The sequence below is a fragment of the Oncorhynchus keta genome, unplaced genomic scaffold, assembly GCF_023373465.1.
Source record: "Oncorhynchus keta strain PuntledgeMale-10-30-2019 unplaced genomic scaffold, Oket_V2 Un_contig_17873_pilon_pilon, whole genome shotgun sequence".
Taxonomy (NCBI): domain Eukaryota; kingdom Metazoa; phylum Chordata; class Actinopteri; order Salmoniformes; family Salmonidae; genus Oncorhynchus; species Oncorhynchus keta.
The window spans coordinates 109073-129666 of NW_026280624.1; the positions used below are offsets into that span (position 1 = coordinate 109073).

Below are 20594 nucleotides of genomic sequence, written 5' to 3' on the forward strand. Positions count from 1 at the left end.
GAATGCAGTGATTACAATGCATTGATTATGCTTTTTTTCCAAGCGTGCAAACAAAATCACTTCCTTCCCCATAATAGAGTTGCTAATTCGACAAGGCTTGGAATAAGCTAAACCGCATTGTCGAAAATCCAAGTGTTTCAAGGTTGCCAGATATACAGTATACAGCTTGAAGAATCTCAAACTGCATTCTCATGGAGGGAAAACGTCCCCTCCTAATTCTGTGCGTCTCCCCCTCTCCCTGCCACATCAGCCTGTTTGATAGGGGGGCTTAATGACCGCCCACTGAGCGTTGTGAGAATGGCTGTAGGGCCCTCTTAACATTTTTGTAATACCCCCCAACCCCTTCTACCCCTCTACCCCTCCACTCTGTCCCCTCATCCAATCCTCTTTTCTTCCATCTTTCTGTGAGAGATGAATCAGATGCTTGGCTGAGCAATGCAGGCATCCGTTGTGGTCCTGCTGCTGTTACTGCTGCTGGTGCTGCTGCCTCTCTCTCTCTCTCTCTCATATCTCTCTTTTTCTCTCCTCTTTCCCTCCTCCCATCCCTCCCGTTCTAATGCTCTTCTCCTTCTCTTTTTGACATTTCCTCTCCCTCTCTTTGCCCTCTTCACTCTCTCCTCTTTCTCTTGTATTCTCTCCCTCTTCTGCCCCACTTTGCCCTGCCACCCAGATCTCTCCATTTCACCAGTTGGCACAGTCTGGGCACTACAAGTGCCAAGCCCTCTCTAAGCAGACACCATTTTGTGGGTTGGATGATTATACAGGCAGGCTGTGAGAGAGAGACTGTGAGCAGAGAGAGAGAGAGAGAGAGGCTCTGGGATGAGTCTGTGAAAAGGTCATAGTCTGGGATCTCACCCAGCATCACTCTCCTCACCGCCTCATGACTCCCCACGGTGAGGGGAGCAGAGATCACGGTTTAGCCTGACCCTGGGCCCTGCTGAACACACACAGATATACACACACGCACACAGGCACACACACAGGCACACACATACACAAAACATGCACACACCTCTTTCTCAATCTCTTTTACTCTCTCACTTCCTGGAGAGCTGCAGACCTCTCTTGCCCTATGAGGTATAGTGAAGATCTACACACAGCGCAAATGTACACAAGTAATAACGAAATACAACATATGAGACTACAGCATTTGTGTATTCTATAAAGAATGTTCCTGCCCAAAGGCTTAGCCCAGTCTGATAAACAGTGGTAAACCATCAGTTATTTCATGTATTAAATGGCACAGTGCTTCCACCATCCATTCTATGATAAATGAGCTACCCATGTGATGACGGAACAGAACGCTTCTACATTCTAACCCAGGCCCATGTATGTACATGCATATCTAACATTCGTTTGCTGTAACACCGTCATGGACATTCCAATGGAGTTGCAATCCACCGCATTTTGACCTTCATATCTGATAGCTTAACAATAGCAGAAATGTTTTACATTTTTAGAACCTGTGCCATGCCATTTCTCATTTGAAAACATTTATTCTGTCTTTTTGGCTCGGCTGTCGTGTCAATTTTACAGTCGCTTTACACTACAAAAACGAGGTATTTTGTTTCTCAGACTTGAGAAGTTAGTGTAAATAAAATAACGTAGTAATTGTGGGTAAACATCGTCCACGGTTCATACAAGATCATACAAGATCGGTTACAAATAGACACAACTTATATAGACTTAGACTATGAACGTATGTCATGGAGAAACGTTGAAATACACTGCGTGCAGCATTGGTACATTGTGCCTACCGTTTTACGCATAGGCCTATTCCCGCTTTATAAAGTGCAATTATCTGTTAATAAACTTCAATCAATTCAAGTAATTTTTTTTGTTCAATTGCTGCTTTCATAACTATATAATTATTTTACAATGTTTGGATTCAACACGGCTAAATAAATGCTCTCTATAAAATAAACAATGTGGTGCTATAGAAACACTGTCGGAATGGAAGAGCTACTATCTTCAATACACATCCAACAATATGAATTAGAAACGGTTGTATTTAAGCATCCTAATCCTTTATTAGTCGGAATGAACAATCGAAGTTGATTGCCTTTATCTAAAACTATTGGCACAGCTATTGACTAGAGATGCATCAGAGTCTGGAGTCAAACCAGTGAGTTTTTGTACCTGTGTGTTCAGAGGCGGATATAATGATCATATGGGTCGAGAACAACATTGGCTATAGGCCAACACGGCGGGAAACGTATCATGTAATCAAGGTGTGAGACCATGTATTAAAAGAGTCTACTTGCAAATGTGCAACCACACCCAAATGATGACCAATTCTCGCAGGGTTGGCAGGTTGGTTTATTTAGCCTACACCTGAATTCTCACAGCCTACAGTAGTTTGTGAGTCTGGAATAGGGTTTATTAAATGGGGCGATATTTGTTTTACTTGAAAACTAAATGCTGAAACAAAAACAAAAACTACAACATAAAACCATATCACGTAGTTCAAACAGACCTTCTGAAACAACAATGTATTTATGTGCAATGCGTTTCTAAGCCTACTTTAGTAGGCTCGTTCGTCTCTGTTCAGTGGTGATTATACAAGGTTAGTTAGTGTGTTATGTGGTTGTGCTGAGTTGGATGTTTGTATCGACGTGAGAGACAACACAAAAATGCACTTGCGACATTCCATCAAACTCTTATCAGGGAAAAGTCGGCAGCAGAATGACAGAATGGCTGCGTCAGGAGCAGCCAATGAACAATGAATGATCCCTTCAATGTGTCATAAAATCATCCCTACTAATATCACTTCATGGAAGGGGAATGAATGCATGTAGCCTACTACTATATACAATTTTACAGCCATTGAAAAGAACACCTCTAAATTATAGATATCGTCTTCACTCCACGGCTTCATGTTGCCTCCAGCCATGCATTTCGTTTCTAAAACGCTTAACTAATAAGACAGGAAATTCGCAAACGATAGAAAAACGTGAGCGCTACCTATGACATTTAATTACGGGCTGTATTGGCTCTACAGTCCCAGTTAAATTGTATTTCGCTCCGAATGCTGTTGCTAAGGGAGCAGGGCGTATTCGCTCTCTGACCGCAGTTGAAGGGCAAATGAAAACCGTGAATATGATCCAAATCCGTCGTTTTCACGAGCGCTTTTACGGCAGGCGGTATCAGGACGTCGCCCAGTATGTATTTCGAGTGTGAAACATGGCTTTTAATTATTACACGGTGTGATATTACACTCGTTTCTATCCATTACCTTATAAGGAAGGGCAGCGCTGTATCGTGCCTGGTTGCAATAGGCTGGCGGTTGCCGCTCTATGCAAGATCGTGCATTAACCCTTTTGGTGCTGAATTATAGTTGAGAGGGAAACGCTTTATGTAATCAGCTAGAATACTTGGCATTTTGGTGTTGACTTCTCGACTTACCCCTCGTCTAATCGTTTCGAGGTAGACCTGATCAAAATGTGTCACCATTGCGGCATATACACCAAATGCGCAATGGTGTTATCGGTCGTCTAATCAATCATTAATTTCCTACAAACGAGTAGCTTAAATATTAATGGCACAACTATTAAATGAAGTAGTACCCGACACAGCAGGGTAGCATATGAAGTTGCTTTACTATAGCTCGTATCTTTCTGCACATGCATTTTAATAGCCTATTGAAATATTATTGAGTTACATTTTAGAGAGCACATTTAGCCATATATGGCTAATATAAGCCTAAAGTTACGCAAAATATCGATTACAGCAGTCGTCTGATGTCTATCAATGTTCAAATGGCATTTGTGAAGGACAGGGGTATACGAAAGTGGTTTCGGTGTAGAGTAGCCTAGTGCATGACCTAGATATTTGGTAACCTCATAACCGATAGGCTCTCCACATTTTACAATAATTCAAGCAGGCTACTGCATTGAGTATGATCATGAAAGTTAAAAGGTAAAGTCAATAGGCAGCTTTTGGTCGTCGTTGAAGAACATGACGCATAGCCTAGCCTACTGGGGTCGCATTAAACCAATGCCCACTGAATGCCCCTCTTCATTGAATTGTGCCCATTTCTTTAGGAAACCTTAAAATATGACACAATTTCCCTTTGAATAATGTAAAGTTATTATTAACATTTTCAGCATCCACAACAACACGTTTATATTAATCTGAAGGTTGACACGTGTTGTCCCACTGACCAATTTCGGCTCTTCGGCTTCATTATGAAAACTCTTTCATAACGTATTTTGATTAGCAATTCTTGAAACCATTGCATAATGTATGTATTACATTTACAGACACGATCATCGTATCGCGCCTATTGTGCCTAACATTCGGAGAAGACTTTGCACCTGCGCCTTATATTATATTATGTTCAATTCCATTCTATTCCCAGCAAGTTGATGATACAAATAGCCAAGTATCATTTTTGGGGAAAATAGACTATAAAGCATCAATAGCATGTTGTTATACACCTCTGAAAAGTCCTAAACATAAAATACAAACTACATTTTTGTATTTTATTTTTCTAAATGGCATTGGAAGATTCCAATTCAACATACACATTGTGCAGATCGAATGAACCTGGTATAGGATACATATTTAGTCAACAAAGGTATGGTTTGCTCGTGGATGTAAATGATACAGTAATGGATTATCATTTCCATAGCTGCCTGTCTCTTGCAGCCCAACTCTGCTCCACACACACGGAGCGGGCACAAACCTCTGCCTTTCACCTCCCCCTCTTCGCTCTGACGTCATGTGCCTGGCTATTGCATGAAGTGTTCTTGCAGCCCCACTAGTGTGGACTGTGGATATCTTTCTGTTTACTGCCTTCGAGCCAGGACCCAGCTAGAGTGTGTGTGTGTGAGAGAGAGGGGGCAAGAGAGCGACAGAGAGAGCGAGAAGGAGCGAGAGAGAGGAGTGGTGGAGGGATTACAGTTTGGTTTCTTATAACTGGAAAATTACCAAAGGAGAGAACGCACCGAGTGAACGAAGGCATCGACGTATTTCAACGTTCGTTCGTTTCAAACGGATTCAAGCCAGAATGGAGCTACCTGCCGCGGGAGAGCACGTCTTTGCGGTGGAGGGTATCGAAAAGAAGCGCATTCGGAAGGTAAAACTTATCTCCAATGCACATTTCAATAGCGTTGAGCTCAATTAGAATGTTATCGGTTTTCTCACCGAATCTCTCTCTTTCTCCCTTCTCCTACAGGGCAAAATAGAATACCTGGTAAAGTGGAGAGGGTGGTCTCCCAAGTAAGTGTGAAACATTGTATTGCTCATATGATTTTAAATGCTCGGACACACGATAGTACCCATATGTGGATTTTGCAGACAGCAACCGATTTTGTTTTTCAAAAAATAAATCCTCGCTCGAAAGGCAGCTACGGGGACGCGCACGCGAGCTAAATAGAGATAGAGGGGAGCGAGAAAGCCAGCGAGAAAGAGAGGGAGAGCGATACGGATGCCTTCACTAATTTATGCGAGGGAAGGGGGTAGGCACAGCCATGTAATCCCGTTTTAATTATTTCTGCACTGCCAGCGAATTTACGAGACAGTGGTGTTAAAATGGCCGACTGTAACTCGGTGCACAGTGCAAAGAGTATTGGTCTTATACCGTTCGCGTTTGGATAGAGCAGGGACCCTACCCTGTCTTTTGAATGGTGTACTGCTCTCTCTCTCGCGCAGCCTACTTGAGACATACCCAGGGTTATTTGCTATGGCAGGCATGATCCGCATTGGTTTTGGAATTGGCTTCCCTTGCCAGACATAGTGAATCATCCAAGAGATGAACCCATTAGTAGGCTATAACACATTTTTGGAACATGCTGGTGTATAGGCTACTTTACGCATGAAGACTATTGTAACGACGTTGTGGGCTAGAGTCAAGGACAGTATGTAATTCATAACCTATAATATATTGAGACAACCTTAGCCTCTATATTGTAAAAGGGAATAGTCTATGTTGTTTTTCTCAACATGGATGACATATTGTTTTCTGTTCTTTCTACAGATACAACACATGGGAACCCGAGGAAAACATCCTTGACCCGCGCCTTCTCGTGGCGTTCCAAAACAGGTGAGAGACCTTGGATATGGCCTAGCAGCCTCGAGTTGAGTCATGACCTTATATGGTCACGAGAGGAGGGGGGCGGTGGGTAGCAGCGCATGTTATTCATACACCACACCGCCTCCCATGGGGGGATGTGTTTGAATGTTGGGAGAACTTTTTAGGAATAAATTCTGCATTTTAATAGCCTAGACTATGCCATGGGTTGTTGTCAAGGTCTGGGTCCCAATGAGTCCATGCTCCACGGCATGGCAGTTAATGTAGGCTAGTCCTATGCAAAGAACTGCTACAAAATAAAATAAACTTGAGAAAAATAAACGGAGGAAGATGTTGTAATTAGACATTCGGTGTGAGGTTGTCCATCAATAACCTGTGTAAATATATATAATGAAGTCAATATCCTTCATTAGCAATCTTCCTATTGGCCTAATTTACCCTTTTACGGCCCTATTGTGTAGCCTATTACAATCGAAGACTTGGGCTGCTGTCAAAAGTGAGCCAGTTTTGGAGGAAATAACGGCGCTGGGATGCTATTGTGAATGAACGACGAATTTGTGCATATAGGCCTAATACTATTTTGATAGTCTGGTCCCTGTGAGTCAATTCATGAATATGTCATTGTGAAAGTCCTTATAATGACAAAACCACTCTTGTGTAGTCCGAAACATGGGCTGATTTCAACAATTAGCTTTAAGACGAATGATTAGGCCTATCGTTTGGCTACATTCAAACGCAATGGGATATTTTAAACCACATTTTATTTAATAACTATTGATCGGAATACTCTTTGTATTAGCTAAAACCTTTGGAGTATCTATGAGAGTTGATTATAAGCAAGGCTGCATAAAAGTATCATGTCTGTGCGAAAGCCAATAGGGCTTAAACAATTTTGCGCCGCAAATTCACAAATGGCCTACATCACATGCAATGTCATGCATACTCGATTGCGTTGATGACCACATATCTCGCAATCATTTCACTCCAACAACCTATCACAACAGCATTGCGTGGTGCAGGCGGCTGGTCTCTCTCTCACCCACGGGATAACCTAGGCTACCCGCCCCAAAGGCCACCACCACCACTCCGTGCTTCACGTCGGTGTGGGGACAGGGAGATGCATAGAAGGCTGAAAGCCTAAAGCACGGGGGATGGGTATCACATTTATGGAAACCGTAATTGACATCCACTGCTCTCCGGCATTTCCAGTTGGCGACCTCATATTCTCCAGTCCCCCGGCGGCCTTGTCGGTGTCGGCTGGACGGTCGGTCTCAGAGCGCTGCTTCTGCGCTGTGTGGGGAGGGAAGGAGCAGGCCTGTGTGTTCGGCTCGCTCTGCTCTGGTCCCGGGGGATGGGGGAGGGGAATCGACATGGGAGGTTGTAATTGCCAAATCTTCTATAAAGGGAGGTTGCCCCGCTGGACGTCTCCGGTGTAAAATCACACCACGTTATTGCTTTATGATGCCGAATGTTCACGGGGACTGGCCGTGTCATCACGGGTTTGCTCAGTGTTTTGCTTAAACATATAATACATAGAATACATACTACATTAATGCTGTGTGTTAGCCACATTCGCTAATGCACAGCGGTGCGGGTGGGTCGAGTCCAGCTGCCATTGGGCTAGTGGGTCATATTTACGAGAATGTTATGACTTAAGGCCTCAACCAGGGAGCAATTATTTCATATGGACATGACTGTGCATATGATCACAACAGAATAATAACGTCCTGCACAGCTCTCTCTCTTCTTTTTGTGGGAAGAGTTTTGTAAACCCAAACAAATATAATGTTATTCTTGGTAGGCTATAGTTCTCTGGAATCTAGTTATACATTCATTTATTCAGTGAGTACAATTTACTCGGGAATACAACCCAATATATTCAAATGTGCATAGTTAATAATAGACCATTGTGTTCACCTAATCTTTATGCAGGGTAGATGCTGTTGTGCTGCAGTTATTTCATTTTCAGTAAACCCTACTTCAACCTTGTATTTATTCAATTTCATACACACCATGTGACCCTAATTAGGATTTGACTGTGACAGAAGCATAGGGAGGTGTAAGGACTGGCTGTGGGAGAGGATGTGGAAGAGAGGGGGAGATTCTCCCCCTGCTGTAGAACTAATTGAATTCCTTCATTATAATGGGAATATGGAATGATGGGCATATTACTATGGAGAGAGTTATGCAAATACAGACAGACCAGAATGCTTTGCAGCATGTCACACATGGGTCTTCATTAGCCTTCAAAATCAGAATTCCACTTTCGACCTTGAAGAGATTATTTCAAAAATAAATTGGTCTAGAGATGCTATGGAATTATTAATAAGACCAATAGAGGGATATATTTGCAAACTTAGTTTTGTTTGTGCACATCTGTCAATATGTACTGTTCATTAATATGTTGTAAAGCTACCAGTATGTCAATACGTCAACCATCTTTTGATGACACAAGATGATGTTTCCTGCCAACCTCCACCCTCATGGTAAATATATGTTTTTTCATCATCTTTTACAGAGAGAGACAGGAACAGTTGATGGGATATCGTAAACGTGGACCAAAACCAAAACATCTCTTAGTCCAGGTAACGATCATCATCCCCGCCTTATTGTCCATATTGTTGTTATGTTTAATAGTTCCATTTGTTTAAAAATAACTGGATTTTCAGTCAGCCATTCTGTTGCCATGCCACTGAACAGCAGAGAGAGAGAGAGAGAGAGAGAGAGAGAGAGAGAGAGAGAGAGAGAGAGAGAGAGAGAGAGAGAGAGAGAGAGAGAGAGAGAGAGAGAGAGAGAGAGAGAGAGAGAGAGAGAGAGAGAGAGAGAGAGAGAGAGAGAGAGAAGAGAAAGAGAGAGAGAGAGAGAAAGAGAGAGAGAGAGAGAGAGAGAGAGAGAGAGAGAGAGAGAGGAGAAGTTTCTGTAACACACAAGTGTCAGGTGTTTTGGAGATCCCTGTCATTATATCTGTGGTTATTTTGAGTAGATTTGCATTAGGAAAGAGAGAGAGAGGTATGGGGCCCTCCAGCTGGTCTGACCTACACACTCATCATGAAACCCAGTTTGTTGCCTCAGGCTCTGGAAGTATTGCTTGAGCGCATTCATTTTATTTTATGCTAATAGCCACATGTGCAAATGGCTGTTTCCCTTTTAAGATTTTACAAGTGTTATTTTCTCCTCCCCAAATGAATAACCATGTTGCCTATGGGAAATTTGGTATGCCATTCCATTTTCACGCAAGCAATTTGTTAGCTCTAAAATGTGCCTTTTCTAGAATTATTCAAAGCAGAAGTGAAAGAATAACAGAACATAGTTCACAGTTCCCTGAGGTTGAGTATTTTGTAAGAACACACTTGGAGCCAGATTTAATTACAAACGGCTAGTGATTTAGTGCCACTGTGTTTATTACTACGAGTAGTCAAGCCCTGAAAAACCCACTTAATTTGAAAAACAACAAAATGGCAGCCCTGCCACTTAGTTTGCTACAAAGCTGACGGATAAGGCTGGAGAAATGTAACCACTCTCAAGTTCATAGATATGGATGCAAGGATAGACAATCCTCAAAAATGTCTCTACAAAGTGGGCCTTTAAGAGACACCACATTGCTACAACCGCACGTGGTTTGACATCAAGGATCAAGCGTGACATGTCTAGTGGCACTTCAGTGACCCTGAGGTCACAGACATAGCGTCTTCCTCCCCTTTCTGAAATAGCATTCTCATGGCCTGGGGGGTGGGTCATGCATGGGAAGTAGAGAGGGAAAGAGGGGGAGGGATCTGAGAAGATGGAGGAAGGAATCCCAGGAGGAGAACACTGACTGGATGCTCTCCTCACACAAAGTTATAGATCGGTTGTCTGTGTCCTTTATGCCAGGTTAGCCAAGAACTAGAATGTAATGTTCCGATAACATCTGAATCCCAATGTACAAATGTAGCCATTAGCCAAGGCCTGTGTGTTGCATTTAGGCTTACAGTATGTGGATAATTTATGCAATGATATTGTGCTCCGACAATGTCTTGAATTACCCTTGAGGGGATTTATAATGTCCTTTTGAATTGGATTGGATTGCTGGCTACGGCTAAGGACTAGTTATGAGAAGCAACATAGCATAAATGTAGACTTAGGATAGATTTCTGTTGGTTATCTTTTGCCTCTTCTATCTCCCTCATCAGTTAAACCCGAACAATAAAAGATGAAAGGAGTGCCTTCATTTTTCAGAATAATAACCTTCCATTGTCTTCCGACTTTTTCAGCTTCCGTCGTTTGCACGGAGATCCAGCATCCCTGCTGGATTTGAGGAGTCTCCGGAGGCCGAGAACCACCTCAGATCAGACCCGATCCAGATGCACCGCTCCCAGCCCCAACAGTACCAGCTGAACAGCAAGAAGCACCACCAGTACCAGCCCAGCAAACAGGAAGTCTCAGCGGACCAGCTAGGCAACGGGAAGAAGAAGTTATTCTATCAGCTCAACAGCAAGAAACACCACCACTACCAGCCTGACCCTAATATGTACAACACCCAGTCCACCAGGCCCAAAGACATGGTCAAAGGTCAGGAACCCAGTCCGCCCACCAATCCCAACCCTGGGTGGAACCTGCCGCCGGCACTGCAGCAGAAATGGGTTCGCGACAAAAACACGGGCTGCCTGAGCAAAGTCAAAGACGTGACAGTGGTGGAGCTGAAGAAAGCAGCGGTGCGTGTCAACGAGGCTGAGAGCGAATGCGCCCTGAAGCCCAGCCCAAAGGAGGCAGCGCTTCCCAGTGCTGTCAGCAGCAAGATGAAGATCATCAAGAACAAGAACAAGAATGGACGCATTGTCATCGTCATGAGCAAGTACATGGACGGCAACAAGGCTGGGGCGGCCAAGGGTAAACACTCTTCAGACTTGACTGGAGAAGAGAAACCTCAACACACTGAGCAGTCAGACATGTCCAAGGTACAGGGAACCACCAATGTCCCTAAAGAGATCTGTAATGCCAGTTCCACGCCGGCCGCTGAGCATCCCAAGAAACACTCTCCAGAAGACGGACATTTCTCCAAACCATCGCCCAGCACGGCTGAGGAATACAACACAGAGGTTGCGAGGGGCCAGGCGGACTTACCGGATGATCACCCCCTACAGCTAACCACCAACCCAACCCCTTCCCCCTGGGCGATGGATACTAGTCTCCCCACCCCTAGCCCTATGGACCAGATCCGGACACTCCCCACCACAAATAACGACCGCAAACGCAAGCTCTCCCACCCCGAGGAGGACAGGGGCGCGTGTAAAAAGTTTCTGAGCTCCAGGAGCATCAGTGTCCCTAGTGCTGTGCCCACTCCGCCCCAGGACAAACCCATGGACCTCCACCTCATTGTCCCCCGCCGGAGCAGCAGTAGCGGGTATGGGTATGAGATTACGGACACCAGCACCAGTCAGGAAGAACCTATGGATCTTAGCTGTTCTAGAACCAGAAAGCAACCTGAACCTGAGCCAGTGCCAGAGCCAGAACCGGAGCATAAGGATACAACTGCAGTGGTACAGGAGTCAGAGACAACGACAACGACAACAACAACAACAACTACAGAGGAAGCTAAAGAAGAGTCTGTCTTAATGTTCTCTCCTTTTATGGGCAACATTGTCATCACTGACATCACCACGAACTGTCTCACGGTCACTTTTAAGGAATACGTTTCTGTTTAACAGTCCCTGGATCAATCAAAACAGAGGACTTCTGATTTGACGGCCTTATCAATATGTGTATATGTAAAAAGAAACGTGAAGATTTGTACATATGGAGATTTATAATTTATAATTCAAAATCAATACATTTCTTATGATGTTTTATACTTCAACTCTTCGGTAATGTGGTTGCCAAGAAAGTGCCCTCGTGGATTTCAGTGACTGCATTCAGGTGGATGTTAATTACTAGTGAAATGTCCATTATGAAATACCAAGTCATATAGAATAACTTTTGCTGTTGTGGCTTGATGGTATATACCAAACATATACAATCTTAGAAAAAAGGGTTTGAAAAGTTTTTTTTGTCTGTCCCCATATGAGAACCCTTTCTGGTTCCAAGTAGAACCCTTTTGTGTTCCTTGTAGAACCCTCTGTGGAAAGGGTTCTGCATCGGACCCAAAAGGGTTCTACCTGGAACCAAAAGGGTTCTACCTCGTACCGAAAAGAGTCCTACAAAGGGTTCTCCTATGTAGACAGCCGAATGACCCTTTTAGGTTCTAGATAGCACCTTTTTTTCCTAAGAGTTTAGCCTGAGATGTAAGCCGTTTTATACATACAGTATGTTCTACTTAATAATGGTGGTTATTTTGGTCCATAAGTAGATGATGTTGAGTAACTATGGTGATCAAAGATCCGTTTAAAAGCACTTCATTGCATTCACCTATGTGTGTATATTCATTTGTACTATGTACTGTATATGTATTCTCCATATGATTTATACGTATGTCCATTGCTTTACAATCCCCTCCAGCCAGGTGTGCTCAGTCTGAGGCTACTGTGTCATATTTCACGTTGGTGACTTTTGTTATTGTTTGTGAGTGCAGGAGAAATGAATGGAAGAAGAAATGCAAATATGAATGTTGGGTGTGCCGGGCACCCACAGCAACATCATACAGACCCAGTTTCACCGAGGGGTGTACTCTGACATGAGATTGAAGCGAACTTCCGACAAATCCTCCAATGCTCTCGTTTGAAAACTAGAGTTACACACATATATTTCAATTAACTGAACACCGGTTTCAGCAAACCCTGTCAATCTTAGCCATGAGCTGCTACATTGCATGTTTTCCTTTTGAGGAAACAAAGTGTATAATATAACGTGCACTATTGAATTGCACGGTGGCAGGAAGGCAAACCATTTAAGAAATTAGCTCTCAGAGGTGAGTAATGATGACCAGAGTTTTCATTTATCAACTGAGTCATTTTTCCTTTAAGATAAATTCTGATGAATTGACTTGTGACCCTAATTAGGTTGATGCATTGCATTGGTGAAGACCCCACAGATGGTCTACTAAGCCCATACAGCAGGTCTATGTAGGACTATTTGTGGCAGGTCTATGCAGAACTATTTGTGGCAGGTCTATGTAGGACTATTTTTGCATTTAAGTTGACCTTATGACAGGGTGACATTTTTCTCCAGAGGAGGCTGGTAGGAAAGGCTTATCGTAATGGCTGGAGTGGAATAAATGGATTGGAGTCAAACATATCAAACATATGGAAACCACATGTTTGACTCTGTTCCATTAATTCCATCCCATCCATTATAATGACTGTCCTCCTATAGCTCCTCCCACCAGCCTCCTCTGCATTTCACACATACAGTAGGGGCATTCATCTTAACTTGCGATTGACGCTTGCTTTACAAAGGCCTGATAGATTGACATGTATAACTTCTTTGTCTTTAGCTTATCGAAGCTACCTGGGTTACAAGTCATAGATGTGTATTTTCAGTGTTTCCTAACACCCATCTCTGTGCAAAATATAAAAGCTAATTGTGAGTCGCTTATGTTTAGAGGCTGATATTTTGATCCTAACACACATGATCCAATGAGCACAAGCTCTTTTGATATTGCTGCTAAAGTGTATGTTAGAGTTGTTTCTTCTGTCGTTGAAACCTTGTTGGATGTAACCTACATTACAGTCTAAATTGCCTTCGATGCACACTGAATGCAAAGCAAGAAAGAAAATGACAGATTATGGATTTACATATGATTGTTATGATGATAATGATTAAATAGATATTATTTATTATCATTATTATTTTGCTGTCCAAAACTAAGCTCACTTAGATGCCCTCTGCATTAGAGATGGAACATCTTATACCTGTCTGTACAACATTTAGCACAACTCTGTCACTTTTTGAATCCTTTTGGTTACCATTGATTTGTTGGAGTCAGGTTACATTTCCCTGCACTTGTTGGTTCAAAGGCAAAATAACTGTTTTAAGGTGTGTTCCGATGGGGAGGGGCTGGAATTAGTACTGTTGGCACAGCTATGGTATGTTTTACAATAAAGCAAGAGAACGGACCTTTTTCTGACATTGTCTGACTTTGGCCTGCTATGGGGACATGCTGTGCATGACATTCAGTTCTTAAGGCAAATGAATTGAAGTATTATTTCAGTCAGTATGGGAAAAAATATATTTTTAGACTGGCACATTGTAACAGGCATTATAATTGCCTTCAACTACCCCCCCAAAATATTATATATATATATTTATATTTTTTAAATAATGATTCACCTTATTCTACTTATATGCCATGTGATGTTCTTTATTTGGACACTAAAGTTAATATTTAGGCCTTGGCTACCGACCACGTTTTTTGTTTTCAACTTGACAAAAATGGCTAACTTTCCTTTAAAAAACATTAATGTTGGTAATAATGTGACCTCTGAATGGAACCACATATGAAGTTGCATAAGCACATATACAATCCAGAACAAAGGGCCTTCTGTCTTAAATAACTGTTAAATAACTGTCAAATAACTACTGGGCACTTGTGTTATTACTACTTTACTGATGGGTTATTCTTCTGTTGGAGCGAGACAGCTTGACCCTTGGCAGGAATGTAATCAGAACTACCACATAGAGGGGGGGTGAGGGTCTTGTGCAATATCACATTGTGATTGATACCTCTTGTATCACAATGTGAAAGGCTTTGTAGAATGGGAAGGAAGACCTCTATTAGACTTTCACTTCTATCAACCAAGTCTCACGTCTTTTACATTAACTTTGAATGAGACGCACAGCTGCACATGTGGAGGCTGTTTGATGTAGGCTACAACTGACCTATTCTCACACTCACTCCATTTTTGTAAGAACACAACTGAGGCTTTTACAAACTCACGTGCCGTTTCAGCAATGTGTCTTGGTCTGACTACATACAAGATTTGTCCTTCAGGTAAGTTCTGTCATGGGGTGGTAGGCCTCGTCTTCGGTTGTTCTTTTCCCCACACACGCATAACCTTGGCCTATCCAGTAGGCTCGTCTAATGAGCATGCAGTCGATCTATTCATAATTCGGCCGATATAATGGCCGTGAGATGCGTCAGGTTGCCTTGTCTTTTGGTGGGAGACGTTATACATTTGTCAACTGTATCTAGGGTTTCCATAATGACCATTTGAGATGTATGCTTAACTCTATTTAGATGTGCATGGTAGCCTACAGTAACTCCCAAAGCCCAATTGATTGACAACCCAAATTATGGATTCGAATGCAGTTGCAAAAAAGCGCACATACCTGGAATTTTGGCTCAAAATGTGTCAATGTATTGCTTTCTGGAATTTGCGAGTTTACTGGCGGGCGCGCTTCTCAATGATTCGGGCCCAGACCAGTCAAGTGTAACAAGGAAAGTAGAACTATCTATATTGGGAGGGAGTATGCATATACATAAACGTTACATGAACATCAGAACATGTTGAATGGCTTGTTTAGACTTCATAATATGGGCCATGACCTTGTCTATCGACCTAATCTAAAGCCAGTGTAACCGTTACATTGTGAAAGACCTTGGACTGGACTGGAAAACATGCCGAGGTCTTTCATTGGGAGTTACTTATCAAATAATGTTTTTCGGCACTGGGAGTGTGCCATTCAATTTTGGAACAGATAGATATGTCAAGATTGATGGGCCAATTTAACACATTTTGAAAAAAGTTTTAATCGGCTGATAGCCTAGCGGTTAAGAGTATTGGGCCAGTAATTGAAAGGTTGTTGGTTCTAATCCTAGAGCCAACTAGGTGAAAAAATCTGTCGATGTGCCCTTGAGCAAGGCAGTAAATGTTGCTCCTCTATTAAATGTAAATTGGCGATGCCGCACATGGGGAGTGTCCGGTGATGTCCTTATTTGAAAGCATTTTTCGGGAAATAGCTGGTTCTATTAATCCTAAAAGCAGGGACAAATAAAATAATTTCAGCAATTCTCTTTTGGAATGCGTTCGCTTCTAAATTGAATTCCCTTTATTTGATCCATGCACAAAAGTCAAATTACACAATCAACTTTTTTGTAGCTTATCAAATGTTGTTTGATATTTTTGCAGATAGCTCTCATACACAAAACCAAGCGGAGGTTTTCACCAAGTCCTGCACATTTCTAGAAGCACAGCGCATTGCTCTCTGGGCTATATCATGCCAATAAATGTTGAAATTGTCCATAGAATGGAAAACCGTTTCGCCATAGATGTGAGTCTGATCAGGTAGACTATATCGGTGTCATATATAGGCTCACTGACATCCCTTTGCATTTGTTGCAAGTTTGAAATCTCACTTTGGGCTTAATCACTTTGGGCTTAATCACAACTTTAAGAATTCAAAACTCTCAAGTTTGCACTGTCCATGTTCATGGCCACATATTTTAGACATTTTATTTTGTAGGTTAAAGTGTATAACTGTATTATAATCCTGTTAATATAGCCTATATCATTTTACAATCGTCAATGGTTCTTAATCGGATATCAATAGGCTAAGAGCAATAGAGAATGGGTCTATTTTTTTACCTAGAATGGCGGTTCTTTGTTTGGTGAACCATATAGAAAAGTTTCAATGAATTGGTTTGCGTGGTTTCATCATGCATTTCAGGAATGAGGACTTTATCGATGTGTGAATGAAGGTGAATGAAGGCTACATTTCGTTTGTTGAGGCATCTACTTTCCAACTGTCCCCCAAGTAGCCTATGTGTTTGTTTTCCGTTTTCAGCGTTAAATGTTTAGATGTTTACAGCTGCAGTAACTGTTTATAAACAAATGTTTATCATTAAACAATTCGGCACATAGCCAGCTTGTATCAGTCTCCATTTGATTTGCTCTGGAATCCGTTGTAGACGCAAGGGTTAGAGGATAGCTATATTGCATCTACGTTAATAAGTCTTCCTTTTTTAGGATAATATCTTGGCCCTATAGTCAAAGGTTCCATTATTCATACACAGCGTGTGTGACTTGCTTAAAATGAGACAGCCATTTTCTCTCGTCTATACCCGCTTCAAGCAGCGGATCGAATGTTCGCAGGGGCTTTGCGGTGTATGAAATGGTCGCTCGGCATAACGCGCTGAGAGTTGGAGTTGTAGCCTAATAAACTACAGATTTGAGTTGTGCAATGGGCGTTCCATGTCAGTTTCAATACATAATCACATTCTGAATTTGCTTACTGACCGAAGAAGCGCGCCATTTTAGTTTATTACACAGTGTAACATAGGCAAATGCAACGTTGACGTAGGCACATTTCGAGAAATTGTATTTGATCTTAACGAAAGACAGAATCACTAGTAAGGGGAACGTACGACCTTAGTTTTGGACATATGCACTTGGATAGTAAACAACAGAAATGCTTCATCGAAATTCATCAACAAGTCTATTTTCAATCAAGGTGTTAGGTGTGGATAGCAAATTGCCAAAAGTGCACGAAATACAAATCGGAAAATAGGTTTAAATATATCTGGAGTTGGGACATACTCTTGTAAAAATTGGCCCATAAATTGTTCTTCTGCTGTCTAAAGGATAACCTAATGTAGTTCCAGGCAGAACACTTTTTGGTTCCAGGTAGACCCCGTTCACCCAACAAATGAACCCTCAATGAATACTTTAAGAACCCTTTTGGTGAAAATGTTCTGTAACTTAAAGGGGTTCTATATTTGGGAGAGCCGAATATCCCTTTATGATTCAAGGTAGCCCATTTTTACCTCATACACACAGTCATATAAGGCGAGGCCACTTGGCGGTCAATTTGAAGAATATATAATTAGGCTACAAGACGGGCCATTGAACTGGAACAAGAAAACACACACAGGACTATCTTTACAAGTGAAGGACATTAAAGAAATAGCCAACCTCAAGATCGCATAAGAGATCGCATGACTCTGAGATGACTCAGCTTTCTGTAGTCAAACAGAAACCTCGTTGTACACGTTGGAGCATATAAATAGAACAAGTGCGATGTTTCACATTCCCCTTTTATCACCACACCACAACCTTCCAGTGCAGCCAGCCATTGCTGTATCATCTTACATTTACAGACGTAGCCTACTGCAAGGCGTATTTGCAATGAAGCCTAGGGCAAACAACAACTAATAACACCAATCAATTCGAATGACTGTTTTGTGTATTTGTTATGAGATGTTTTAAACACTTCTGATGGGGGCCAGTAGCATACAGCCTATATGCCAGTCTAATTATAAAGGATTCACAAATAAGTCAATTAAATGTCATTTGTGAAGATTACATTTATTTTGTGTTAAATCATGGCCAAACACTAATATAATCCGCCAAGATTTATTTGCAGCATCGAGAGAGAGAGAGAGAGAAAGGCACAGTAAATTCAGTTTGCTTTGAGGCTGTGGTTCTTCTTCTCGAGCTGAAAACATACATGTATTTTGTGTGTCTGTGGTTTTCCTCTTACTCAGGCTACGCGTTTTGCACAACAGATAATGTCCTCCATGAAAGTAGGACAGCGATCAGCACTTGCGAGTAGTGAGCTGAGTAACCGCGGTTGCCCAGAAACGAGCGAGCCAATAATATTTTACCAACTCGCACTGTGCATCCATGTATGGCTGTCGCCATTGCTGCACTGCAGTAAAGCTGAGACCAATCACCGAGACCACAAAATATGGAGTCCTGCAGTTAGGTGTTACCTAGGCTTAACGCGTTCCCTTCATAAAATGTAGTCGTTGTAATACCCACATTGCGCTGAAATGTCGGTATCATGGTTTGAGCGTATCAAAATGGTGGTGCCATATGATTTCCAATGCATCCCATGCATCTTTTGTCCGCTGTCCTTTGTCTCCTCGTCCGTAATAAGGCTACAGTGGCCATATCTACGTGTTATGTTGAACATGTGTTGTTAGGTAACAGTGTAGGGCGAAATAATCTGGCATCTGAAGGTCAAATACGGAACAAATCCGATGTACATTCTGCTCTCCCCTTCGCATAGGCTCTAGAGCCATTCCACCAAACGAACGAGCGTTTTCTTTCCAAACCCGAAGCATATTGTCGGTTTGATGAACCACTAAGGCGTTATAAACACTATATTATCACACATTGTGCACACTAGCCATGCTTTGTATGCTATTCAGTAATAGACTGTAATTGTGTAACAGCAGGCTTTCCCTGTTTCTTTTGATATTGTGGAAACGCCTGAGTAATTTAGTCATATATCAAATCACATTGTTGACAGAAACGCTCCATCATTTCGTTATCATACAAAGTTGTAAAATAGCTATAATGTAATGTTTAGTATGATATGTAAGTCTCTCTCGCGTTCTCTCTCCCCCTCTCCCTCTCCCCCTCTCTCTCCTCTCTCTCTCTCTCCTCTCTCTCTCTCTCTCTCTCTCTCTCTCTCTCTCTCTCTATCTAAATCAAATTCATACATATCTCGTTGTCTCATTATATTTTCATAACTCGTATGATTCCTTTTGGTAACTATGCCCCTTTTCTATAGATTATTATCTTACTTGTACAACGTAGTTGTGTACAAAAAATGCAGGCTACAGTTGATTACTTGATTTTTCCCAATTTCCTTTTCTGAAAAAGTTTAACCTTTGATTTGGACTTGTATAACACTGTACTCTAATGACTTAGGCCTACTCTTAAATACATTCAGAAGATAACAAACATGGGTTTTCGCAGTTTGATCTTTATGTAATTCATAGCTCTGCCTTCAGTACCCTTTATTTTTCACTAAAGAACGGTTGTAGTTTGCATGGATCAAGGGACAGAACTCAAGGGGTTTATATTTTTATTCATTTGTTTAATAAGTTACCTAACGAGGACTGAACGCCACATTTTGTCAAATACTATAGGTTTCAAATACTATAGGTTTCAAATACTATAGGTTTCAAATACTATAGGTTTCAAATACTATAGGTTTCAAATACTATAGGTTTCAAATACTATAGGTTTCAAATACTATAGGTTTCAAATACTATAGGTTTCAAATGAATGTATGTTTCTGTAGGATCTGTTTCAGATCTCAGAGTTATCTCTTTATTATAGGAGGCGTAAATCATATTATTCTTTGTTCATGTATAAAAATTCCGTATAAAAACAAAATCGTTATGAAAAACACAAAGCCTAAAAACTTTCGTAAGTAAGCCTAATTATTAAAAAATGTATAAGTTCACGAGGCAATTAAAGCAACCATAGCGTCTTGACAATAATAATAATAATAATAAACAATAACATTCGTTATAGTAAATACAAAAACTGGTATACATTTTTAACAAACCAACATAATTTATTTGAAGTAATTTGGTTATTTAGCAATGTATTAATATTGTTATCATTATTATTAGTAAGTATACACATCATTATTGTTATTACCTTGTGCTAGATTATGTTATATGTCATTATCATGTCATTCTTTTTTCCAGAGACCTGTTTATTCGTGTTATGGCTATGTTATCACATGTTCACATTTCTATGGCTAAGTTGTGTTTGAAATATTTGATCGTTTTCAGTTGTGTTTACCTATTCATCTTCAGACAGTAAAACTTAAAATTCAACTCTTCTTAATTGGACTTTTAATTGTTTTCATAAATTCATAAATCTTCAACCGAATTAGTTTTTAAAAA

At 41.4% G+C, this 20594-nt stretch overlaps 1 protein-coding gene across 1 annotated transcript; it reads left to right on the plus strand.

Annotated features, from left to right (window-relative positions):
- Positions 1-4738: 4738 nt before the first annotated feature.
- Positions 4739-14061, plus strand: cbx4 (chromobox homolog 4 (Pc class homolog, Drosophila)). Its single transcript, XM_052503753.1, has 5 exons — positions 4739-5080; positions 5180-5223; positions 5981-6046; positions 8553-8619; positions 10285-14061. The coding sequence occupies exons 1-5, from the start codon at positions 5012-5014 to the stop codon at positions 11713-11715; spliced, it is 1677 nt and encodes a 558-aa protein (XP_052359713.1). The 5' UTR covers positions 4739-5011; the 3' UTR covers positions 11716-14061.
- The last annotated feature ends 6533 nt before the right edge of the window (positions 14062-20594 follow it).